General features: G+C 44.2%; 1 protein-coding gene across 4 annotated transcripts in view; it reads right to left on the bottom strand.

Annotated features, from left to right (window-relative positions):
• FAM118B (family with sequence similarity 118 member B) overlaps nucleotides 1-22,080 on the bottom strand; it is a 28,586-nt gene extending 6,506 nt beyond the window's left edge. For 3 of the 4 annotated variants that reach the window (XM_081171812.1, XM_081171810.1, XM_081171811.1), the window contains exons 1-7: nucleotides 21,904-22,080; nucleotides 18,481-18,530; nucleotides 10,728-10,811; nucleotides 8,321-8,573; nucleotides 5,643-5,870; nucleotides 2,462-2,590; nucleotides 830-1,115 (exon numbers count right to left, since the gene is read on the bottom strand). In XM_081171812.1, coding sequence (XP_081027938.1) covers nucleotides 830-1,115; nucleotides 2,462-2,590; nucleotides 5,643-5,870; nucleotides 8,321-8,573; nucleotides 10,728-10,804 — 973 coding nt within the window. In that variant the 5' untranslated portion in view covers nucleotides 10,805-10,811; nucleotides 18,481-18,530; nucleotides 21,904-22,080. The remainder of the gene's footprint in view (nucleotides 1-829; nucleotides 1,116-2,461; nucleotides 2,591-5,642; nucleotides 5,871-8,320; nucleotides 8,574-10,727; nucleotides 10,812-18,480; nucleotides 18,531-21,903) is intronic. The other variant, XM_081171813.1, reaches the window with a different exon arrangement.
• Nucleotides 22,081-27,168: the final 5,088 nt, after the last annotated feature.

Genomic DNA, 27,168 nt, shown 5'->3' with positions numbered 1-27,168 from the left:
CATGTACGCTACAACAGCAGCAAGAATACTCATCGCAAAGCATTGGAAGACACAAGATCTACCCACTCTGGAAGAATGGCAGATGAAAGTGATGGACTATATGACATTGGCCGAGATGACAGGCAGAATCCGTGACCAAGGAAAAGAGACGGCGGAAGAAGAATGGAGAAAATTCAAAAGTTATCTTAAGGACTATTATAAACTTAATGAATGTTAGAATGTTTTGGTTCTTAGGAACAAAGGGATACAGTGATATAAGGTCAGAATATAGAGATGACTAAGATGACTGAGGTTGGAAAGTAACAATTGGGAGTTGCTATAAAATTATGGACATTGGGATACAGAAAGGGGGGGTATGGGGAAGTCCTAGAAAAGAGGTTTATGAAAATATGTTATGAAATTATGCGTGTATGTTTGTCTTCTTAAGTGTTTGTTTGTTTTTTAAAATTTCGTAAAACCAATAAAAATCTTATAAAAAAAAAAAAAGTACTACACATTCATATTGCCCACACAGAAGTTTCAGTGCTCTGAAGGCATGCGAGGCCAGAACCTGGCTGGAACTAAGCAGATCTGGATCTGGCGAGTGCCTAGACAACAAACCCAGGGGGAATCCCTTCTAGGCCACCTCAAGTTAAAGGGAAGCAACGTGTGATTTGAATGTGACAGAAGACGCAATGTTAGAGGGCTACAGATAGGTTTGGGACTTCAGTTCCCATCAGCCCCAGATGGAATGGTCAGTGGTCAGGGCTAATGGGAGCTGGAGTTCAGCAACATCTGGATGTCTGCAAGCTCCCCTTCTCTGCACTAGGAAGACTGCCAGTCCTCTTACCTGCTCGACCCCGGTTGGAGATCTCATTTGCCAGCCTCTCAAAATAATCAGGCAAGTCTGCGTATTCATTCCCATATGAGATCACTTTAATCCCTTTGTCCAGCATGTTTTCTCTGAGCTTCTTGAACTCGTCCACATCCCCACGGCGCACGAGCATAAAGTGCTCCAGATCAGATTTGTGCTTCACAGCTTCTAGGAAGAGGGCTTGGAAAGTTGTGTCGTCCACAGTCCAGCCACAGCCCAGGAACAGGAACGATTTGGCTTCATACAGCTTCTGGATCTCTCGCTTTAGGAAAGGAAAGGGAAAAGGGAAAGTGTACAGAACATCAACTTTCATTAGGACTGTGGAGTTTTAGAATTGGAAGGAACCAAAAGGTCAGCTTGGCTAGCTCCATGTAACAAAAGCAAGAATTTTCTGGTGCAGCGATGAAGAACCAGTGGACCTCCAGATGTCCTACCATCTGCCCTCATTCCAGACCGTTTGTCATGTGAGCTGCAGCTAATGGGAGTTAGATTCTAGCAACAGCTGGAGAATCATAGGTTCCCCACTCCTAAGGGATCAACAAGAGCACTACAACATCCTCATCCCTGATTTGAGTGGCTAGAAAGCCCAGCAAAGTCAGCCCAGCCTTGTCCATTTTTGAGTCAAGCCACGGTGGGCAGGAGAAGTCTAACCCTCCTTATACCTACACACAAACAAAAACACGAGCAGCCATCCAGTCACTAGTCAATCTGAACTTGATAATTCCTTTCTGGCCTCAAGTGCAATAAATTAGTATAATAATTGTTTATATGTCGCCCACCTGACTAGGTTACCCCTGTCACTGGGCAGCCGCCAACAAATTAAAACACAGTAAGACATCACACATTAAAAACTTCCCTATACAGGGCTGCTTTCAGATGTCTCCAGTTTGTGCAGTTGCCTTAATGCATCACACCATCTGCCATTCCAGTGACTTGCTACTAAGCTGTTAAATTTGTTGACAGTTAAAAGCACTAATTGGTATCAACTCTACATCCTGATCCAGCTCTCTGTATGCATAATCAAGAAGTTAATATGCGACTTAATTACACAAGAAGGTATGTGTGTGCACACATTTGAATTAAAAACCAGTATAGTGCAGATAAGACTTGTACCCATAGTATACACCAGTGTTCCCCAACCTTGGGCCTCCAGCTGTTTTTGGACTACAATTCCCATCATCCTTGACCACTGGTTTTTGCTAGCGAGGGATGATGGGAGTTGTAGTCCAAAAACAGCTGGAGGCCCAAGGTTGGGGAACACTGGTATACACACCTGGCATAAGCAGGCGCTGCACATGTGTAAAGTCTGTTTATGCACAATTGCCTTTTTATAGTTAAGGGAACCTGTCTTGTTTGGTGGGTTCTTTAGAAGACATTCCTGGTTGTTCGAAGCATTCAGGGCTTGATACTCATATCAGGGATGAGGAAATTGTACCCTCCAGATGTTGTTGTATCATCCCCAACCAATAGCCCTGCTGGCTGGGGCTGATGGGAGTTTGGGAGTCCAACAACATCTGGAGGGCCACAGAGTCCTCATCCTGGACTTATATACTGGCAGCACTCATCCTTCAAGAGACAACAAGGCCCAGAGAGGGCTGCCAATCTCACCATAACCTCTGTGTTGCGTAGCACATTCTGGTAGCCGGCTGGGTGCAGCACTATCCCACTGGGGTTTGTGTACACACCGTGGATGTGTAGGACACTGAGCTTCCTTTTCTCCTGCGCCCACTCCAGCACCTGTATGGGATTTCAAAAGCAGCGCTCAGCGTCAACAGTCCAGAAAGTACAGATCACTTTGGCTTCTACAACCTACTGGGCTTTGGGCTAAGTGGCCAGTAGGGCAGGGTGAAGAGCAGGAATGCCTTTATTTATTTTCAAGCCCACATTCCAGGAACTGAGCACCCTGCAAATATGTTTATAGACTTCCTGCCTCGGGGCGGGCAGGAGGGCTCTCAGAATCTATAAACACAATAAATTCCACACACACGCAAGCTCTCTCAGCCCCAGGGATGTATTTATCTGAACTTCTTAGCATCAGACCCCATGCTGCTGCACACAGTTGGGTTCCTTTGTGAAGGATGTTCTCAGGCTTATGGTGGGACAACAGCTGCAGCCCATGCAGGGTAAAGAATGGTATCTTTTGACTGCTACAGCTTGAGTCAACATTGCTGCGTAACACTGACACCCCCCCCCCATAAAGACTTTCTTGAGGGAAGACCCTCCAGTTGCCTTTTGCTCCCTATAGCCATTTCCTGTATACTGTACTTGGTTTTGAGCTAATGAAAACAGAAATCCAGATCAATCGCCATTGTGGCACCTGTCCATCTCTTCCTGTCTGAGGATTGTCTACAATGTTGTGTGCAGCAGGACTCCCTTGCCTCTCCTCCCTGCATGAGACTTCAAAATCTGCTGGGGAGAATTCTCCAACTCTCCAGACTGCAGATTTTCAGAGTGTGCTGGGAGCTGCAGGAGAGGGGAAACTGCATTGTGCAAACAGAAGTCTGCTATGCTAGTGGAACAGCACCTACTCTTCAAATCTTTGCTGTTGTCCTGTTTCTTGCTCAAAATATTGTTTCCTGCATTTTGGAAGCACACAATAAGCAACTCTAGGCCAATTTGCTTAATAAGCATAATGTATTTGGGATTATCTAATTTTATCATATATTTTTTGGCACAAATGCACCCCATTCTGGGTTTTTACCCACTAGCACATTCATGACTGTTACAGGCAAAAAAACTAAATTCAGAATTGCATACTATAGGACTATATTCTCCCCCAGTTCTCTTTACATTCCTTCTCTGAAATTTAGTACTTTCCCTCCCTAAAATAGGAGTTGCAGAGCCTTCTCTAAACCAAGTTCGGCACAGGGGAAGTTTTCCAAATGTACTTCAACAGGTACTATCATAACATTGCCACGATTTATTGTGTTTAACATTTCATTCTCATGTAGCTCATCTTCTGTTTATTCTCCCTTGCCCCAGTCAGGAGTATTATCACACTGAAAAGTTACGCAGGAAGCAGAAATCAAGGACGTACATGGAAAACCAGGCATACGTAATCAAAAGGAACTCGCAAGAAATAAACTCTCCTTTTGCTGTTTACATGGCTTTTAGAGTAAAGCCAGGCACTCAGTCCATTCCAACAAAAGAGGAGCTGCTTACAGGAATTCCAGCTTTTGGAAGCTGAAAAACAGGGGTGAACTTTGGAGAAAGGCCCAAGCTCAGTGGTAGAGCAGGCAGAAGATGCCTGGTTTAATCCTCATCCTCTCCAGGGAGGGTTGGAAATGTCCTCCGTCTGAAACATTGGAGAGACGCTGCCACTCCAGGTTGAAAATACTAAGCCAACCTGCCTCAGAATGAGGCAGCTTTCTTAGGTTGCTTCTAACTTTATAGCGTACTTTGTTAAGCTCCACTTTAAGTCAACACTATAAATACCCCTGGAATCTGCCAGAGTGCATTAATAGCCTTGTGATTTCAAAAAAGAAAAAGGAACTTCCCGTGAATATTAACACTTGCAGACATGAGAAGAATACAAGAGAAAGCAGAGCTGCGGGGTCTAGTCATTTTTGTTTGTGCGTGAAAGAGGCTGCTTGGTGAGGGTGCATATAGGGGCTTTAGTATTGAATTAAATAGTTACATTAATTGATCCTGCTTTGAATAAACTAAAAAAAAGGTACTCTTGACTCGTCTAGCAATATTAATTAATTACCGTATTTTTTGCACCATAACACTCACTTTTTTCCTCCTAGAAAGTAAGGGGAAATGTCTGTGCGTGTTATGGAGGGAATGCCTACGGGTGGCGGGGGGGATCTGCTGCAGTCGTGAGCAGAGGATCCATGGTTCCCCTTCCTTCCCTCCTCCGTGGCTCGCTTTGAAACAGCAAAGCGGGAGACGAGCCGCTGAGTGGCGAGGAGAGAGGGACAGAGAGCCTGCTTGCTTTAAAGTCCCTCTCTCCTCCCCACTCAGCTCGCTACATAGCAGCAAAGTTTTTCAGCTCGCTAAGCCGGGGATGAGCGGGGAGGAGGAAGAAAAGCAGAGCCTGCTTGCTTTAAAGGAGCAAAGTGGGAGAGGAGAGGAGCCTTCTCCCCTTATACCCCTCTTCTTCATTATTAGAAGCATCCTTCTCCACACACCCCATGCTGCTCCTTGTCCCTTGAGTGCTTTTCCTTCCCTCCCCACTTAAAACGTGGTTACAAAGCACGGATCCACATGGATCCTCAGGAGTTTTGCACTGGGTCACCCCAAATTCACCATCAGATCACATGTCTGTGGCCACAGCATGAACCACAAAAATCATATATCCACTGTTTCGTTTAGAATATTTTTTTTCTTGTTTTCCTCCTCTAAAAACTACGTGCGTGTTATGGTCGGGTGCGTGTTATAGAGCGAAAAATACGGTAATTACCAACCAACCAACCTTCATCATAAGATCTCAGGGCAGTTCACAGAGTAAAATGCAGGATACTGCCCCCAATATTTTTTGAAAATATTAAAACTATTGAAACAGGTTTTTTAAAAAACAACCCTCTTTTTTATAATAAAATGTGCCACTGTAGGAGGAAAACACCATTTAGAAGTGATCCTCCCTCCCTTCTCTTCTCTCCCCCTGCCTGGCAGTGTTGGTGTTAGTCCTGTCCTCTTACTGCAAGTGACACAACACAATGTGTTCTACCACCACAGCCAACAGCTAAAATGGCACTTAAGGCCTGAGCTGGGGACACCATTGAGAAATGAATGGGCCCACATGCTAGATTGGCCACTGTTCGCAGGCATGAGCACCTCCAATTACCTTTTTCTCATCGGTCAGGTCAAGAGATTCCAGCCTTTTTCCTTGGTCTGCTGCGTAAATTTCCAACAAGTTGTCAAAGTTTGTGGTCAGCACGAGAGCGCCGTTTTCCATCAAGTGGAGCACGGACTGAAGGAGCTGTTTCCCTGTGTCTTCCATTTTGGACTCCAGGTCATCAAAGACCTCGTATAGGCAGTCCTTGAAAAACGTGGAACGGACATTGCTTGTGCGCTGCCAAGAAGATGGGAGGGGGGGAGGGGAATCCAAGATCAGAATTGATTTATTTGTATTCATTTTATTAAACGACCATTAAAAAAATAATCAGCAGCAGAGGACTTGAGAAGAAGAGTTTGGGTTTGATAGCCCGCTTTATCACTACCCGAAGGAGCCTCAAAGCGGCTAACAATCTCCTTTCCCTTCCTCCCCCACAACAAACACTCTGTGAGGTGAGTGGGGCTGAGAGACTTCAAAGAAGTGTGACTGGCCCAAGGTCACCCAGCAGCTGCATGTGGAGGAGCAGGGAAGCGAACCCGGTTCCCCAGATTACAAGTCTACCGCTCTTAACCACTACACCACACTGGCTCTCTTGAGGAGGGTGAGGCATAAACAGCTGTCTGAACTGGTTGCTGAGATCTAGCAGAGGCACAGCTGGAATTAAGCTACTAAGCTGTGTCCACTTACCTGCAAGAAAACACCCATGGGCTTATCTCTGAGTAAATACAGAAAATCATATTACTGGAATTGCAATTCTTGCATTAGAGTCCTATTTCTGCCCAAACTCTCACAGCATAGAGGGTTGCCCAAGAAAGTGCTTGCACACTGAACCTTCTCAAGAAGAGGAGGACAGTATAGATTCAGGACAGTGGTTTGCAGAAGGGCATAGTTCAGAGGCTGCAGATGGGAAAAGCTGGGAAATATTGGGAGACTAGTAGCAGGAAGAAGCAGCACCAGGGGAGAGACAGCTGACAGACTCTGTGTCTTTGGAAAGCATTCCTGACCCGCCCCCCTCTCCCAGGACGAGGCGAGCATTGAGAGTAGCAGAACAGAAAGCTCAGAGGCAGAAAGCACAGATTAGCCTATTGGCGTAGAATAGGAGAGACGGAGGGGGTGGGACTTTACTCAAAGCAATGCCATTATCTTAGGGAGACTGCACTCCTCTGTCCCTCTCTGTGAATAGTGAACAAATTACTTAGTAAGAACTCTTCTTGTTTATCTGCTTTTTGGCTGCCACCGTGGGTGGGATCGAATTCTCTGAAGCCTGACAGATGCCTAACTGCCTGCCTCAATTCTTTACAATAGACTGGAATGCCTCATGCTGCGTCGTTGGACCTAACTGGGAACCGGACAGGAGACCACTGCAAGCCCCATCAAAGCAGTGGGATAGAAGGTCTTCAGACTGGAGGAAAGATGATGCATTCAGCCCAGTCCAATATGGGTTTTTTATAGGGAAGGGAAAGAAGAACAAAAGGGAAAAGGTCCTAGCTCAGACATAGAGCACCTTCATCAGGAAAAAGGATTTGTTTTTTTAAAAATTGGGGGGGGGGGGGAGTTTAACCATATCAGTTAACAAACATGGATACATATGCTATAATGTTATTGTTTTGGTTAAATAAATTGTTTAAATTGTTATTAAGGAAATGATTATTTTTTCTCCTTCCAATAAAGCACAGCAGAAAAGTTGTCCAAATATAAACACTAAACCTCACAATAATTTCATCGTTATCTGCCTATGTATTTCTAATAGCATAACCAAATCAGTAATTTTTTATATAACTGTAAAAGCTACTCTGAAAATTTATTATCCCGAAAATGAAACCTTCATCTGGTTGTAAATATTAAGATTATACCAGCAAGAATGAGTCTGTCTGTATAAAATAAATGATTTAAATCAAGTCTTACTGACTAGCAATTTAAATCGTGATTTAAATCGATTTGATTTAAATCAAATCCACCCTGATCTGCACACAGAAACTCCCTGGTTCAATCCCTTGCATCTCCAGGCAGGGATGGGAAAATCTGCTGGAGAAGCACTACCTGTCAGAGTGGACAACACTGACCTAAATGGAGCAGTGACCTAACTCAGCATAACACAGCTTCCCATGCTCCTAAAGCATGGATTGGCAAACTAAGGCCCGCAGGCTGGATCAGGCCCAATCGCCTTCTGGATCCTGGTCCACGGACGGTCCGGGAATTGCCACGTGGATCGCCAGCGCGCATGTTCTTTCCCTCTCCCTCCCTCGGCAGCGGCGGCGCCTCCTCCCTCCTGGCTTCTTCCCGCCCTGCCTAGAGGAGGAAGGGGGCTGGGCCTTGTTGGTGCCAGCAGCAGCAGTGCTCGAGTGGCTGCCATTTTAAGCAGCCCCTCTCCAGAGCCCTTTCGCGCGCCTCTCATCATCCCTCTGCCGCTGCCGCCCGCAAGACACAAGTAAGCAGCCACCAGGGATTGTGGTGCTCTTGCATCGTCCCCCCCCAAATATAGTCTAGCCCCCCGCAAGGTCTGAGGGACAGTGAACTGGCCCCTTGCTGAAAAAGTTTGCTGACCCCTGTCCTAAAGCTTAGAAAAGCATGTGCTGTCAGACTCGGCGCCGTAAACAGAGGCAGGCCCCCACACAAAACAGTACAATCTATTAACACTTTTTTGCCTGAAGCTTGCAAACCATTCGCTCCGCAGCTCATCGACTCACTGGCGACAGCTTTTGGATAAGGTCGTGGGCAACGTGGATGAGGTTCTTATCGTCCCGGAGGCATTTCTGAAACTTCTTCCGCTCCTCGTCTTCCAGGAGGTCAAAGTCAATAGCAGCATCCAGCAGGGCCTGGATCAAGCCCTTCCAAGACTTCAGGGCCGGCACTTGGGGAGCGACTGCGGCACTTATGCCCGTCCCAATCACCAGAACGAGCTCCTGGGGCTTCTTGGTTTTTAGGCTCGGCAACAGTTTCCTGCAACCAAAAAGAGAGGGAGAGATGCCTATGACCTGCCATCAGCATGGAGAAATTTATAGGGAACAAGGCTCGACATGTGCAGATACGGCCAAGGCCCTTAGGCTAGCCAGTGGGGTGCCTTCCTGATGTTGTTGGGCTGCAGCTGCTCCCATCATCCCAAAACAGATTAGCCAATGGTCAGGGATGATGGGAGATGCAGTCCAGCAACATCTGGAGGGCACTACATTGGCCACCACTCCCATATAGCTAAGCTTGCAGATAGCCACTTGCCTGGCATGAGTACCGCTGGCTGAGTAGTAGTAGTAGTAGTAGTAGTAGTAGTAGTAGTAAAAATAATAATTTATTATTTATACCCCACCCATGTGGCTGGGTTTCCCCAGCCACTCTGGGCGGCTTCCAACAGAACACTAAAATACAACAACCTATTAAACATTAAAAGCTTCCCTAAACAGGGCTGCCTTCAGATTCACACCAGGCAACTGTGAAGGCAAGCTTTTCAAAATGTCAAATATTCCCTTAGTTCTTTCAGCTTCACAGCAGGCTGTACAAATGGCTAACAAAGCAACATGGGGGCGCCAAAGAACCACCCTGGGATCTCTTGTTGAAGGGTGGTATATAAATGTAATAAATAATAATAAATAAATATACATACATATATAGTTTTGATACATAACCCAACAACACAATTATCTTGAAAAGAGCTGGTCTAGTACAGAAAAATTGCTAGAATTTTGCTCCGTGTCAGATTACTTCCCCTTGTCTGCGGGAAAATTTTGGTCCATTTGAAGAGGCGAGTATATTCGCACAGTTGCTAGCTAACCTTGTAGAACCACCCAAGCCTGCGTTATGGAAGTTACCTTCTTTTATACCTTTGACTGTCGTTCTCTGTCTTTCTCTGTCTCATTATTAATAACAGCACTTTCCAGTATCTAGTCATGCACATAGGAAAACCTGCCTCATACCAAATCAGGCCACTGGTCCATCTTAGCTCAGTACTGTTGATATTGACAGTCAGCAGCTCTCTGGAAATTCAGGCAGGAATCATTCCCAGCCCTACCGTGAGTCTGGAGACGCCAGGGATTGAACCAAGGACCCTCTGCTGGAGCAAGCCTGCAAATTCCATAAGCCATGTGCCTGACCGTCTGCAGTCTCACTGATCTTACTGGATAAATGAAAAGCTGCGTGGACTTAGAAAGACATGGGGTCCTAAGCTGTCCCAAGAACCTATTCTCCTCAAACACCCCTACAGGAATGCTGTGTGTGTGTGTGTGTGTGTGTGTGTGTGTATGCACACACATACGTGTGGTGAAAGTTAGAAATAAGTCTGCCAAACTTGGCGGCAGCATAAAAAGTCCTGGACTGCGGCAGTTCACAGCAATAAGCATTTGGGGGACATTAGGGACGCGGATGGCGCTGTGGGTTAAACCACAAAGCCTAGGACTTGCTGATCAGAAGGTCGGCGGTTCGAATCCCTGTGATGGGGTGAGCTCCCGTTGCTCGGTCCCTGCTCCTGCCAACCTAGCAGTTCAAAAGTACGTCAAAGTGCAAGTAGATAAATAGGTACTGCTCCTGCGGGAAGGTAAATGGTGTTTCCATGCACTGCTCTGGTTCGCCAGAAGCGGCTTAGTCATGCTGGCCACATGAACGGGAAGCTGTACGCCGGCTCCCTCGGCCAATAAAGCGAGATGAACACCGCAACCCCAGAGTCGGCTATGACTGGACCTAATGGTCAGGGGTCCCTTTACCTTTAAGGACCGTAACAAACAGGGGAAGCTTCAAACCTCTCTGGTGAGCAGCTTCTGTGATAACCTAGCCCTCCCCCTGCACTACTATTTTATCCTCAGACACAAAAACCCCGTGGCATGAGTTAGGCTAAGAGCTGGCGACTGGCCCAAGGTCACCCAAGGAGCTTCATGGCTCTCCCAGCCATAATGTAACTTAACATAAGAGCCCTGCAGGATCAGATCAAAGTCCTCTTTGGTCTGGTATCCTTGTTTCCCATGGTGGGCAATCAGACGCTGATGGGGAGCCCGCAAGCAGGGCATGAAGCCAATAGCCCTCTCCCACTTGCAGCAACTCACACGCAAGAGTTACACCGCCTCTAGTTAATTTCCTCCATTAATTCTTCCAATCCCCGTTGGCTCTGCTCACCTAGGTTTCTTGGCAGGTGGCACCCCATCCTCCAGCAACGTTTCTTTATCCAGATTCAGGCTCACATTAGAAGCCATCCAGTTTCTGGAAAGGAAAGGGAAAATGAAAGGTGACGGAAGGGCAAAGTTACAAAGAGAAACCTGGGATGTTTGCACGTTGAGCAAGAATAAATTTGCCAAAGTTTACCGAGACAACTTCGTCGAGGAGGAACAAACACATTGAGCCCATTATCTCTCATCACATCACCTGCTGCAAGAGTGTCTCTCCTCTGTTGCTAAACACACCATGCAATGCAGAATGCAAAAGGTTATCTTCAGGAAATGTTAGGCCAGTTTTAAATTATAGTGTGAATACCGTGGCAATTTCATTTTCAATTCTTTTCCTAATGATACGTAGCATAACATTCACCTTTTTCATACACTGGTTCAACATCTCCATCCACTACAACTCCAATATCTCTTTCCTCATCAGTCACTGATAGTTCAGACCCCACAATGATGAATGTGAAATTAGGATTTTCTGCCCCAGCATGCATCACTTTATACATTATCCATTTTACTGCTCATTCAGCCAGTTTGGAGATATCCTTTCGGAGTTGCTTGCAATCAGTTTGGTGTCATGAGCAAGTCTGGCTCACTGCTCACTCCCAACTCTAGTAGATCATTTATGAAGATGCTAAAAAATGCACAGCTCCCAATATAGATCCTTGGGGTACACCATTTTCTACATCCCTCCATGGTGAGAACTCTCCATTTATTCTGATTATATATTTCCTGTTATTTAACCAGTCACCAATCAATTAAATGACTTGTCTCCTTATCCTATGATTAACTTTTCTGCAAACCTGAAATCTTTTGCCCAAAACTTTTTGAAAATCTAAAGGCACCATGTTTTCTGGATCACTTCTATAGAATGAGGTAATAGTAGCACAGTCTGCTCTACTTCAAACTGCAGGTGGGAGATGCCATATTTTAATGCTCAATGCAAATACCATGAGCAAAGTCACTCAAATAACTCAGATGGTGTTCAATGTCTTGGTAACACTTTTCTGGGCAAACTGGACAAAAACAGTGTGTAATTTGAGAAAAAAGGAACACACAGGTTTTGTCTCTCTCGCTTCAGGCATACATACAACCAAACACACAACCAAACATGCAGAGACATACAACCAAACACACAGAGGAAAAACTTCCTCAGAGCTGCACAGCCAATCAGTGAAGATCATGCCACGCTGCTTGGTTGACAGGCAACACCTGCAGCTTGGTTTGCTCTTGGTTAGCTGACTTTAACAGTAACAGAATTAACCACTAAGTTAATTGAATGATCTCTGCTGTTGCACTTCTAATAATTTCTCCTAACAATGGAATCCCCACCTGCAGTCTGAAATGATTCAATCCGTTCTACTCCCTCAGGATTCTTTCTAACTCCCCCCGCCCAATTCTGTAGCATGTGTAAAAGATGCCTATGACAAGTTGAATATATCAAAATTCCTTCTTCTGCACATCCACCCAAAGAGTCCTTGTCCTCCTTTCTACCTGGGCAACCCAGCAATCAAAGCTATTATTAGCAAAGGATTACTGCTCTTAAGAAGCTCTTAATTCTTGGGTCAAGAAACTTAACTCTGCTAGTTGTTTGCCAGGGCAGAAAAGGCTGCTCTGCAGAAGCAGAGAGTGGGGAGCTTGCGTGAGAACGAAGGATCAGCTCTTTGACCAGGTTACCAAGGGCTGAAATTACATTGAGACCCAATGCGCTTCCTTGCTCGATAATAACTGAGAAAGCTTTCTACAGCTGGGGGCTACTCCACAAAGGAAACCAACAACACAGAAATGATTAAACCTCTCCCTGAGAAGATGTTGCCTGTCCTTTCTCACTAGCCAAAATTATCTTGAAGACTGAGCTATCCAAGTTCATTTGCTTGCTTCTGTTCCAAGGCCTTAGAAAATGTCTTCCCTCATAGAACCAACTGTCCACCAAGGATCCCCAACTGCATGATACATTTAAAGCATGATACCACTTCAAACATGGCTTCCCCCAAAGAGCAGTAGTTTGTTAAGAGTTGTTCAGAGATCCCTAGACCCCTCATAGAGACACAACCCAGGGAACTCAGGACTGTAGCACTATAGCACGCTTCTCCTAACAACCCTCAGCACCCTTATAACAAACTACAGTTCCCAGGATTCTTTGGGGGAAGCCATGACTGTTTGAAGTGGTATAATACTGGTTTAAATTCATTGTGCATATGGGGCCTAGATTGGGGGTGGAATGGTGAGGACATTAATATAGGAAGCTAGTTTATATTAAACCAGACTACTGTTCCATCTAGTGTCTACAACAGGGGTCAGCAAACTTTTTCAGCAGGGGGCCATTTCACTGTCCCTCAGACTTTGTGGGGGGCTGGACTATATTTTGAAGGAAAAAAATATGAACAAATTCCTATGCCCCACAAATAACCAAGTGATGCATTTTGAATAAAAGGACACATTCTGCTCATGTAAAAACACCAGGCATGCCCCACAAATAACCCAGAGGTGCATTTTAAATAAAAGGGCACATTCTACTCATGTAAAAACACGCTGATTCTTGGACCATCCATGGGCCGGATTTAGAAGGCGACTGAACCAGATCTGGCCCCCGGGCCTTAGTTTGCCTACCCATGGTCTACAATGACTACCAATGGCTTTCCGGGGTTCTAGGCCTACCTAGAGATGCCAGGAATTGAACTTGGGACTTTCTGAATGCAAAAAAAAGGTGCTCTACAACCATCCCTGCAAAGCTATAGCTGAGTCGTAGGGGGCAGAGGCAGCTTGTCCACATCCTCTGAACATTTTTTTTAAAAAATAATTTTTATTAACCGACCAATCAAATCAAATCACATCATATAAATTCCGAATTACAAAGCTGAATTTTAAATTTTGTTGAGGGGACCCATATTTCAAGATCTGAAGGGGGATTCTGATCATCTTCTTGCTACTGCGTTAATGTCCAAATCAGTCCAAACAAAGTTCATAATTCTATCCAGTCTTATCTTGCTGTTTCCACATCTCATCTTGTTCGTATATTTTCTCTTTTTTCTTTATGATCTCTTCTGATAATCTCCTTAAGCCGATAAACACCAATAATAATCCTGTGTGAATTTTTCCGTTCGTCCAATCCTCAAATCGAGATGGTTTCCATATACCATCGCATTCATAGATAACATCGCTCTTTCCATCATTAATCACAGAACTGTCGTTCTTAAGTCCCTCTGAGGAGTTTCACCCACAATATAAAAACAGCTCTATTTCTCCTCCCAGACTCAAGTCCTCCGACAGAACTTTCCAATATGGCGACGGCATTTTTAACTGCGTCATTCCAAAGCCCTTATACATTCCGCGCTCTTCTTAAAGCATGCTTTGGTTAGAAAGTTTATCTCCACACAGACATAAATCCACAGCTTAAGTCCTTCAAACTACATTTCTGACTTGTGAGGGGGGGGGGATTCTTGTTTAATCACATAGAGGAAAGAAAGGAAAGTTTTTTCCCTCTCCCCCATCCAGTCCTTTTGCCATACCGAGTCTTGGTGTATCTTCATCTGGTTAATTCCTGTTCCTCCGAATTGTCTTGTTTATCAGAGATCTCTTCTGTTAGCAGTCTTTACTCCCCCTACTTCCTTGAAATATGTGCATTTGCTTCCTCCTAATTGTTTCTTTTGAAGTTCTTGCAGCTAGTGGTGCGGATCAGAGACAGCGTCCAGGAGCGCCGAGATCCCACAGGAGGGCATTCTGCCTAGTGTCCCCATCCCCACAAATTCGGGGGTGGTAGGGAGGCTATTTACTCCCATCACAGCCTCCAAATTACCTCGTGTGGGTCGGAGAGATGTTATTGTCAGCCATCTTCTGATGCGCCCCTAGTGGCCCCTCCACATCCTCTGAACATTTTGTGCCTGTTATGTGTTCCTTTGAGCACACGATTGCAGAATTTCAGGATGTCTTCTGCAACATTTTATTACTTATTATTTTGAGTCATTCCCAGGTCACTGGTGTTTTCAGAGGATTCCACAGCTCATTTACCTGTGGGAATCTGAAGTACATTATATGTTTCCCCGCACGAAGGAGAATCAAGTAAGTGAATCAAAGAGCCCTTGATCTTTTTCAGGGAGCAGAGAATCTTTCCCTCTCCTTCAGGTCACTTCAGCTTGAAACTAACACACAGTTTAGGTTCCAGAAAGTTAATGGCTAACAGCCAGGACAGGGTGTGGTAGATAGAGTGCTAAAGTTTGTCCTGGGAGCCCTGGGTTTATATTCCTGTTGAACCACAAAGTGCCCTGGACAGCGTCAAAAAAGTCACTTTCTCGCAACCTCACTGAGTTGTGAGGATAAAATGGGACAGATCCATTTTGCCACTGTGCTATCTGGAGAGTGGATAGAATAAAAAAGTGATTGATTGATTGATTTTAAAAAAGGATAGCTATCCCACAAAAACTCCTCATAATAAAATTCTAATTATACCATGATTCTTATAAATGCCAATAAGAATGTAAAAATCTGATGCATTTGTTCACAGCTGTATGAGGTCATAGTTATTTACCGCAAGAGAGGTTCTTTGCTCCATCACAAGCAGATCTATACAAAACATTTTTCAAAAACACAGAAACGATTTGCAAAAATGAAAAAGTGAAGCCACTTTCCCTGTATGTTAGCTTTTAACATGTCAAATAAAGCATTAAGTAAACCTGCTAAAGTAGATCATACTCAAGAAAACCAATGCTCCTGGAAGTAACAACTTGCTATTTTTTAGCTGCATGAGTAATGTTACCAGAAGCTAAATAGAGTTGTAAGAATCTGTAACTGGCCTTGAAACAGATACAAATGAGGAAACAGTATTTAATGTTCAGAGAAAACAGGAAAAACAACCCCCCCCCAAGCATAACCTTTGCAATACAGTGCACGCTTATGTTGTGAACGTGATCTGTGCGGGAAGCACGTTCACAACTCACAGCGCCGCGTGTGCGCACGTGCAGGTCGCGATTCGGCGCTTCTGTGGGTCTCTCTCAGTAACCAGTTCTGGAACTTCCAGGTTTGGTGCGGTGTGCAACCCGAAATTGCACAACCTGAAGCATCTGTAACCTGAGGTATGACTGTACAAGTAATTAAAAAAGCACCATGCCTGCTATATACAGACAACTTTTAACCACAAAGCAAACGAAAAGACTGATGTAGTATACTTCCTGGTTAGAAATGTGCAAATCTGTCAATTTCAGTTTCTCTCAGTTTTCCTAATTTTTCCAAACTTCAGTTCAGTTCTCCATATTGGTCTGTGATATATATATATATTTAAAGTTCTCATTAAAATTCAGCAGCATTTTAGAGCAAATTTCTCCATGTACACACATTTTTATATGCAGTTGTGCCAAATATGCTATTTTGCACAGCAATTTCCCCTAATATAATGCCTTTGTGTGTGCAATTGTCACTAGAACATACATTTTTATGCAGACTGTACTCCAGTGTGTGTATTTTTGCGCACTATGGAGAAATCTCCATTCATTTCAGTGGAGCTTGTGAGAGAGACCCACACGAGATCCACTTCAAACAAATACCTGAAAGCTCAATAATTGTAGTTGGAGAGAAAACCTTGTGAACAATTTCACAAAAAGTACTCTCAAAATACTGCAAATGCAACAAAACTTTGAACAGAGTTGACAGAAATAGCAACTGATCAAGAAACAGCTACAAGCTTGCCTGCAAGACACACAAAGGTATTGGCTTTTGGCCATTTAGAGCACAAACATTAAAATTCTAAAGCATGGGTAGGTAAACTAAGGCCCAGGGGCCGGATTCGGCCCAATCGCCTTCTAAATCTGGCCTGCGGATGGTCTGAGAATCAGCATGTTTTTACATGAGTAGAATGTGCCCTTTTATTTAAAATGCATCTCTGGGTTATTTGTGGGGCATAGGAATTCATTCATTTCCCTCCCCAAAATATAGTCTGGCCCCCACAAGGTCTGAGGGACAGTGGACCGGCCCCCTGCTGAATAAGTTTGCTGACCCCTGTTCTATAGGTGGCTGCTCAACTTGCTTGAGGGAAGCAGAGGCTAGTTCACCAAGGTTCATCGTTTTGAACAGCTGCAATGAAAACAATCACCCAGCTGAGGAGGCAAGACGGTTTTAAACAAAAAACCAGCTTGCTTTTTCTGCGGCAGCAACAACTTTCAAAACATCTGCAGCTGAGCAAATACTCCTCTGCATATATGGCATATCCTTTGGAATATCCACACTTTGTTCACTTAAGTTTTTACAGTGCATCTGCACAATGCTGTGAACAAAACATCTCCCTCTGTTTCTCCCTTTTCAGCTTCCTTCCCCTCTCCCCACGGCTGTGAAAATCCAACTTTTTAAAACCCAGTGGAATAACTGCACAATTTCCTCAGGTGTCCTATTTCAATGCCATTCTGGCCAATAATGGCTTGTATATATTGCTCTAGCCCAGTGTTTCCCAACCTTGGGCCTCCAGCTGTTTTTGGACTACAACTCCCATCATCCCTAGCTAGCAAGACCAGTGGTCAGGGATGATGGGAATTGTAGTTCAAAAACAGCTGGAGGCCCAAGGTTGGAAACACTGCTCTAGCCCAGGGATAGGGAGTCTGTGGCCCTCCCTATTTTGTTGCATTTCCATCATGTCTGCCTGTTAGTCATGCAGGATGAGGCCCAAAGAACCCTAAAACACCTGGAAGGCCACAGAATCCCTACCTCTGCCTTACAGCCTTGTGCTGTCTTGTACTGGAAAACAGAATGGCATTTGACATATCCATAGAGGATTTCTGTACAGTCACTAGTGAGCAGGACATCTAAAATACATTAAAGGTACCTCCTACATTACATTGCCCTAATGGCATTTTTAAAAGGGCAGAGAGACAGAAGCTGGCAAAGAACAGGAGCCTTAGGGTGAGAAACTCAGACATGAGCCACACAGTGTTTTAAAATCTTAACAAGCCTGCAATCAGTGATGGGGGTTTCCAGGAAAAATTCAACTTGGAAAACTTCTCTGTGCAGATTAAGAGTAATTTGCATTGGCACCCACTCTCATGCCCTAGAGCGTGATCTAATCAAGAATACTTGCGGTTAGAAAGCAATGCTAAAAACTTTGAAACTGCCAATCTTGCCTAATAATGTGTGTTACAATTCGCAACCATTCATTGCCACTAATGAACTTATAAAACAAGAGAATTTTCGGCCCCGCATCACTGCCTGGAATAATTATCACTTGTCAGAAAGCTCTTGGAATCGTGGAAGAGAAGGGAGGTGAGAAATGGGGGCAATGGAATTAATTGCTTGTGGTGAGACACAGGTAACTATGTCCTTGTGCAGTTACAACAGCCACCTGGTAATTTTTTATGCAGGTACTGTGTGCTACTCCAGATATTGTTGTTGGACTAAAACTCCCATCATTCCTGTTCATTCCTCCTGGGGCTGATGGGAACTGGAGTTCCCCATCTCTGATTTAGTTTGCATTTTCCAGAGCCCACCTGCTAACAGGCAACTGGAAGAGCCCAAGATGAATGAAGACCTTTGCCAGATGGAAGTTTCACTGCAGAGATGTACATCTCTGGTCCCTTGCCTGCATGAGTTTTCAAATACACACTGGGAAATATCTGAGATGGGCCACCAGAAGAAATGTTTTCCAAAGTCAAAAGCTCCAGCTTCTTTTCCTAACTCTTAAAAAAGAAAAAAAATAATAACAATTCACACCATGTATTCTGTACATAACCTTTTACCTTTTTCGGAGGAGAAGTCGTCCTCACAGGGAGATGAAGCCGGTGTTATGCTAGATAAAAGAAATACATAAATCTGAAGTCAGCATTCTGAAAACTCTACTCAAATATATATATGCATAATTTTAAAAATTGGAAAAGAATGAGGCAACTCAGGAACCTATCTTGTTTCTTTTCTGAAACACTCGTCCAGAATAAAACAACACAATTCATTAGACAATGAAACTCCTGCCTTAAAAAGCAGAGTGCCCTGCAAAACACAGGATCTACTCCATAAGCTAGACTCACGATGGCAGCTTCCAACGTTACTTCTATTCCCTGACTGTGATCCTGATTGTTCTTAGAATGAAAGGCTACAAACATGTGTCCTGTGCAGGTCTCAGTGAATTTAGATATTTCATATCAGTATTAATAATATTTATCATAAATTTATTTATTCAGGCATTGATCTGAAAAAAGAAGAAAGCAGTTAATGGGTTGCTTTAATTTTACTCATCATGTGTAGATGGTCTTGTAGGTTAATGAGTGGTTGGAAATGCCCACTACTAGAAAGGCTGAAATTGTGAGATTGCAATCCAATGGACACTTGTCAAGTCGGGAAGGGGGAGCGTGGCCTGTGGGCCTCCAGGTATTGTTGAGCTCCAGTTCCAATCAGCCCCAGCCAACAGCCAGGAATGGCTAGGGACGGGGAAACAGACAACATCTGGATGACCACAGGTTCCCCGCCTCTGGTTTATGAACAAGTTGAACTTTGGACTGCCAACTTCTAGCTCATAGCTCATGCTCTGAATCAACATGCTCTTCTGGTTCTCTTTTCCTTTTTCTGGAAGGAGGACAACTGATAGAGACTACCTACTGCTACAGAGGGTGGAAAGAGAATGAATTTCTTAGTAGCAGGATTAACCAGAACAATAACCAGCCCAATGTTGATGGTGACTTTCTTATTACAAAGTTTTTCCACTTCCTTCACTGGAGAGAAAGAAAATGCATAGCCTTCAGACAAATACACACCACAGATGAATGAAAATATATTTTCCATAATGAAGTCATTTTCCTGCACAATGATGGGAAGCATAAATTCTAATGAGGTCCTTCCCCCGCAGTTCCACTGTGTTTCTTCCATGGCTCCTATTAATTCTTGTGCCAAAACACATGGTTCATTTTTATAAAGCACCTTGGCAGATGGAGAAAGTGTGGCTATGATCACATACAGGAGGCAGTGTGTCACCCTGGCTTGCAAATCAACTCATAAAAGTTATGAGCACACTTGCTCATGCAAATCCAAATTCAGGATTTGTATTGCACTAATGCCTGCCTGGTTACCGGGAGATACCCTTTGCTCGCCACAAACGGCCAGGCCACAGGCTATTTATGAGCAAGCATCCATCTCTTCTCCAACAGCATTTTAAAAGAAATAATTGTGGCTGTCTGTGCAGGACTGAGCACATGCTTGCCTACAGGAGCAAACATGTGCATGCAATGGTTCTTGCCTACTCAAAGAGAGCAAATATGGAACAAGACTAAGAGGAGAGAAGGAAGCTTGAATTTTAGGGTCAATCATCTGCCTCATTCTGAATCTTGCAAAGGAAGTCATCAGGAAGGAAGATTCAAGTAAAAAGATTTGAAAACTTTCCTTCAGGGTTTTCAATTAAAAAGTTGGACTAACCTCTGTGTTTGGGGTTGCTTTAGATCCCTGATTAGCAAACAGTTTTACCAGATGCTCCCTGAGAAGATTGTAACTGGTGGGCCAACCCCTGTCCCTTATTCCCCAAAGATTAGTACCACAAAGTGTAAAACACATGTCTCTGTGTGGAAACAAAGATTTCCAGTTGCCAATTCCTACTTTAGCTATAGGAATCCTGCCTTAATGCAGGGGGTGGATTTGATGGCCTGTTTGGCAAATTTGCTTTGAAGGTGAAGTTTGGGCCTGCAGTATTCACTAAAAGGTAAAGGTACCCCTGCCCGAAGGCCAGTCGTGACTGACTCTAGGGTTGTGCACTCATCTCGCTTAAGAGGCCGGGAGCTGGCGCTGTCCGAAGACACTTCCGGGTCACGTGGCCAGCGTGACAAAGCTGCATCTCGCGAGCCAGAGCCGCACACGGAAATGCCATTTACCTTCCCACTATAAAGCGGTCCCTATTTATCTACTTGCACTTAGGGGTGCTTTCGAACTGCTAGGTTGACAGGAGCTGGGACCGAACGACGGGAGCTCACCCCGCTGCGGGGATTCGAACCGCCGACCTTACGATCAGCAAGTCCTAGGCACTGAGGTTTTACCCACAGCACCACCCGCGCAGTATTCACTATGAGGGCACAAATCTTTCATTTGTAATTGTGTTCATTATCCCAAACAAAAGTCACCTACTCTATTCTAGCCAGGAGCTGTATGGCGCTTTCTGTTCAGTCTGTCTGAAATTGCAGTAACTGTTGAATCAGGCAGTGTTTGTATAGGAAAACCGCTGACTAGGATCCTCAAAGGGAGCTTCATTTAAGCCATGAACATGATATGGCTAAGAGGGCCCCTGAGCAGAAACAGAGGGCTCCCTACACACCAGTGTGCAATGACAAAACTCAATGGTAGGCCTCCCTCCCTCTTTCTCCTTTATTACTATTATCATAATGAATATGGTAGGATGCTGACACCATGTTGATTAAGGATTGGCAGTGTAAGCTCTGAAATATAGCTGATAAAGAAAAGACAGAAGCGATTGCAGTTTATACCTAGGGTTGAAAGCAATCCACTAAGCCTATTTCAAAACAAGAAGTGTGCATTTATCCGGAGACACTCCAGACAGACCTAGGCTTTGAAAAATGCAGTTACACACGTGAGGAAATGCTTCACCGCCATGTAACGCAGAATATATACGATATCTTTTTTTTTTAAAGCAGCACAGAAATATCCAACCAAAAAGCTGCCAGCATTGAAATCGAAATCTGTTTAAGATACATCCCTAAACCCACTTAAATGGAAGTAAAGCTCATGGGAGGGGGTGGGATTAACAATGAATTACACTTCCTCCAGAGTAAGGCTGGAGGCGGTGGGAGCAGATGAAGGCTATGCACAACATTATCATATTATAGGGAATGAGGGGGCGGGGAGGAATCAAGATAATGGGAATATTTTTTCCTCCTGGAGGGGAGTATAGGAATCAGGCTGCCGCATTTCAGCTGCAAGGAGGAGGCCGGCTGCCCAATGCAACCCCAGAAGCCTTTACAAAGCCTTCTGCTTGGATTCTGCTCCCTCTCCGTCTTCCCACCGACCCGCAGCTGCTGTTCCCCACCGAAACCGGCCGAGCACCTCCGGGTGCCCCTGGCTTCCCTCTCGCCCCGCAGCCCTTCAGGGCTTCAGCCGCTGCTGCCAATGCCTTCGGGACGCCCGGGAAAGGGAGGCGGCGGAGGAAGAGGGCGGCGACGGCGACGACTCACCTGCCAGGACAGCGCGACCGGCGACAGCAGCAAAACAGCGGGCAGGAAGCAACCGCATCTCTCTCCCTCTCGCGCCCGCTGTCTCCGCCTAGGCATCGAGAGGAAGGGGCTAGAGCGTCCTCCCGTCCTCCCACGCCGCCGGGCACTTTCCTTCTGGACTTCCTCTTCTCCTTTTTCCGTTGCCCAAGTTCAGGCTCTCCTGCTGCGGCAAAGAGCCAGGAACCTAGAGATAGGAAAAGGGAAGAGGGGGGCAACCCAACGGTCTGAAACGAAACTCCCGGGTTCCTTTTTTTTTTTTTTTTACTTTTCTTTTCCCCACAACTGCAAGTAATATTTGGAAAGGCGGAAGAGAGAGGCAGCCAATCTTCAGAGTGAACCCGGAAGGTGTTAAGGTTATTTGAAATTTCTACAGCTAGAAAGGCTGCGGTCAAATGGTAGTGGTTTCCCCGCCTCTGATAAGCGAACGTGGCTGTGTTGCCCAATAATATTTTTGAAATTATTTTAATTATTAATTAATTAAATTATTTAATTATTTTAGTTATTATAATTTAAATTATTTAAATTATTTTAATTTCATTGTCTTTATTGTGCAAACCGAAACAGTATGCAGCTCTCCAGAATTCTTAGTAGGATAGTAAGGGTAGGGGTGGATCATGGGACAGGCGAGAGAAAAGGTGCAGCTGATCATCATTTCCCCCTTACAGTATTTAGTTTTAGAGCATGACACAGCTGCTACCTCATTCATTCCACCCTTTTTTGCATACTGCTTTCGCATAAAGTATATCACAGCAGTTTAAGTAAAGTTCCAGTAAAGCAGCATGTCACTGTTAGAAGAATTCTAAGGTCTCAAATATAGAATAAATATTCATAAATGCACACATGCGTAAGTATATAAACCACACGTCTGAAATGGTACAGGAGAGCAATCCTGAAGCCATTTTTGACTCTCCCAGTGACCTCAAATACTCCTCTGCAGCGAGGGAGGCAAATGGGGAAAGCTTTCCCATTGTCTTTTCACTTAAAAATCCTTCAAATCCTGTCTTAAGGGTGTATTTGTGTATGAATAGGGTGAGCTTGTGACCTGGATTCAGGAACTAAAGTATTAAGTTTAGTTGTGTATCTGAAGAAGTGTGCATGCACACGAAAGCTCATACCAAGAACTAACTTAGTTGGTCTTTAAGGTGCTACAGGAAGGATTTTTTTTTTTTATTTTGACTATGGCAGACCAACACGGCTACCTATTTGTAAAGTATTAACCGTCACAAATGAATGGCCAGGCTGCCCAGGTAATGCAATCAGCGACCATTATCACGTATCCTGGCAGACAAGATTTCTGCTGCAGACTGCCTCCTATGATGTATGTATGTTGATTTTAGGGTGGTCTTTGGCTAAGAAGTTGGGTACTGTCAAAAGTCTTTAAAGGTTCCTGCACACTTTGTTCTTGGTCTCTCTTACCTCCTTGCAAGGAAGGGAGGGAACTCTGTTGCAACAGAAAAATAAAGATCTGCCTTGCTTTTGCTGCATCCTGCCTCCATCCATTCATCTCTGACCGATTGTGGACTTGGGGGACTCAGTCCCTTGGGCAGCAAAAGCCAACCCCCCTATTTTTCTATAACATCATTAAAACCAGGCAAAGAAATCTTACCCAAGATCAAGAATTGCCAAGTGAATTATGGGAAACTAGTTATGGGAAAACTAGTTGCCCTTTGTACAATATTGTCAATAATTACTTCCTATGAAAGCAAATTCAAGCAGACTTTGATTTTTGATATATATTTTTTAGAACATACGCCGTGATTTTATGTTAATCCGCATTTATTTGCGCATTACTGTATGAAGTATGAAGTAATTTCGGAGGGACAGAGCTTTGTCGATTACCAATCAGAACTGCCAAATGAATCAATCAATCAAAACAAAACATAAAAACAGACAAAGAGAAAAACAAACAGCAAAGCAGAAGAGTTATAAGACATGAACTCCAGCACTCAGCTTCAGTTTTCAGAAAGGCAAGCTAGAATGAACAGTTTCTTATGAAAACCCAAAAAAGGAAGAGATGGTACTAACCTCCCTTGTAAGGGAGTTCTGTGTCCTCCATGAGAGGCTCTCTTAGGCATCGGGTTGGCCACTCGAGAACCGTGTGTTGGATGATCCTCAGGGTGAGTGACTCTCCCTGGGCCACCCTTCTCTCTAGTTTCTGTATACCGGTATTTATTAGTGAAACCCAATATGCTAGAGTTATGTCCCAGCTACAGTAACACACAGTACCAGAATGAAGGCCGACATCTGAAAAAATTACACAGGATATTTTCACAAGTAGAAATAGAACAAGTGTAACCTGCAACAAAATGTGGCAGCATGGAGTGTGCTCCAGTTCAGGATTTCAGTCAGTCATGCCCTTTTTGGGATACTCCATTCCCTAGTTTTCTACCCCTCAAACACTCAGCCAGCATTCCATGCCCGCTGAATGTAGCCGCTCCTCATCAGACTGGGGTCACCCCCACCACCTTTTAAAAATATTTTTTTTTTTTGGGTACTGCTACAGATGTTGAGATTCCCCCAGGCCTCCCAATACATCCCTTTTGTGGATGGATGGTGCAGTTTAGGCTGTGTAAGAACCCACACTTGAAGCACTATTAGTATATAGGATTACAGAACTGAGAAATGCAGACTCGGTTAATAGATCATTTTGATGCAGAAATTTGCACTTGCCACACACACATGGTGTCTTCCTGCACTTCAAACAGCAGCAGAAATCAGGGTGCATTTTTGCCCCTTTCATTCTCTGAAAGCTAAATGGGCCTCTTCATTCTATGAAGACTATTGCTTGTATTCTATCCTCTCATGATGATTCTACTGTTTTATAGCAGCACCTTGTGGCACAATAAAAGCATCACACTGTCTTAGAACACTGAAGGAAGGTGTCTGTCTACTTGGGATGGAAGCACAGAGTCCACAGACAGAAACGTCAGCCTCAAGGACCAAAGAACCATTGATTGATTGATTGATTGATTGATTGATTGATTGACTGAACTTTGTTATATCCCACTTTAGGAAGCAGTAAATCTACATACAATCTAAATCAAAGTCTGGGAGAATAGACTTCACAGCAACCTGGATGATACCAATGAATGCATCAAGTGAGCTCTTTCTGAGGAGCGTGTCCCAAAGCTGCACCACCACCACAGGAAGCTGCCTCACATTGAGTCAGACCATTGGTCCATTTAGCTCAATATAATCAGCACTGACTGGCAGTGGCTCACCAGGGCCTCAGAAAAGAGTCTTTCCCCGCCCTTCCAGAAGATTCTATTGAACCTGGGACTCTATGCATGCAGAACATGTGTTGTACCACGAAAACACATGCCCCCCCCACACGAAAGGCCTTGATTCTCACTTTTCTCCTGCCTAATCCAGCATAGGCCCTGTTATATAGCAAGGTGAAGTGACATGATTCAGTTAGCACCATGAGTGTGGGATAGATGAATGAAGGAACTGATATCTGAAGAGTGTGCTAAGACTTTTTTTGAAATAAATGTTGGTCCTACTCAAATGGTAGGCAGGGCAGGGAGGATAGACACATCATTTGGGCCGGCAATGAGCTAACTTCTAAGGCAGCGGCACCCAGAGTAGGGCTCCAGCAGTGATAAACAGGATTATATGATGAAGGGAAGGGAGAGCAATCTGAAACAACTTGAGAATTCAAATATAGCCATTTTTGGAAATTAGCACTTCTTTGAATTTTGCAGTTCAGTTCAATAATGCATCCAAGTGGTCCTAACAGTGCACATATTTGTGTGAAAATAACATGTACAAAATGCATTATTTTAGGAGAAATTGCTTTGCGAAAATGTGCATAGTAGGTAAAATTGCATACAAATATGTGTATATTAAGATAAATTCACACTGAAATGCTGATGAATTTTTATGAGACCATTTAACCAAAAAATAACAAATTGATGTGGAAATGTAGAGAACTGGAACTTAAGATTGGGAAACTGAGAAGATAAAAGAAACTGAAATTGACAGATTTGACCATCCCTAATATTAGAGGAGAAAATTTTGGGGATACCCTTGGCATAGGATGTTTGTAGAAGAACACATATTTATTAACATTCACTTGTGTTGTTCGTCCGTGGACTGAAGCAGGATGTTCACATGAAATCTGAAGTACTTGTCTTAAGAACTGGCCCTTCTAAGTAACTGTCAGAATTAGCTCTTATGTTGCTCATGTTATTAAACCTCCCAAGAGTAGTTTAGGTTGGATGCTTAAAAAAAGTTTTTTAAAAAACTTGCTACCACTTCCAGTGGTCTACATGGCTCTCTCGAACTGATGTTACTACATAGTAAACTGAATACTTGTCTTGAAAAGGCTGCTTAAACCTGTTTTCTTGACAAATAAACTCACATGCAGCTCCAGCTAGTATGACATGATAGGGAAAGCTGAATCAGCTAATTTTCTCTTTTTGGCTTATGATGGTTTATTGGGTTTCGGCAATGCACATCACTCCCACTTCGCAACTCCCCTGGTACAAGCAACAGAAACAATGTAGGAAGCCTTGCTCCCCAGGAAGCCACTATCCATAGTGAGCAACAAACTATGGCTTCAGCAGAGGCAGACTTTAGTCTTTCAAATTTCCGTGGTGCCCTGTGCAAGGTCAAAATTTAGCAACCTTGCCTCTCACCTTCCATTCTGCTCAATTCACTATGTCATAGTTATGATGCCCTATGGCGCCCTCTAGGCTCAGCACCCAGTGCAGTGGAACCAATTGCGCTGCCCTAAATCTGCCTTTGGTTTAAGGCTGGCTAACGACCATGACTTGTTGGGAAGAAACCAGTTGCAACCCAGAGCTTGGACATTACCAGAAAGCACAGGTTCTTTGGTTTCTCTCTTATACCAGGGAAGGAGGAAAGCAAGAAAAATTGGACAGTGTGTACAACCCACTGCTCAGTCCAATAAGCCATGATAAGTAAGAAATGGTGGTTTATTGTAATGTGCATACCAGGCTACTAACAAGTACCGTATTTTTTGCACCATAACACTCACTTTTTTCCTCCTAGAAAGTAAGGGGAAATGTCTGTGCGTGTTATGGAGGGAATGCCTATGGGTGGCGGGGACGACGACTGCTGCAGTCGTGAGCAGAGGATCCATGGTTCCCCTTCCTTCCCTCCTCCGTGGCTCGCTTTGAAACAGCAAAGCGGGAGACGAGCCGCTTACACAGGTGTAAGCAACTCCTGTCTGGTTGGCTGCTTTAAACCGTGCTCTCTGTC

The sequence above is a fragment of the Podarcis bocagei genome (assembly GCF_964188305.1).
Source record: "Podarcis bocagei genome assembly, chromosome: 15".
NCBI lineage: Eukaryota > Metazoa > Chordata > Lepidosauria > Squamata > Lacertidae > Podarcis > Podarcis bocagei.
The sequence above is the reverse complement of the archived record's forward strand: the minus strand, read 5'-3'. Positions and strand labels throughout refer to the sequence as shown.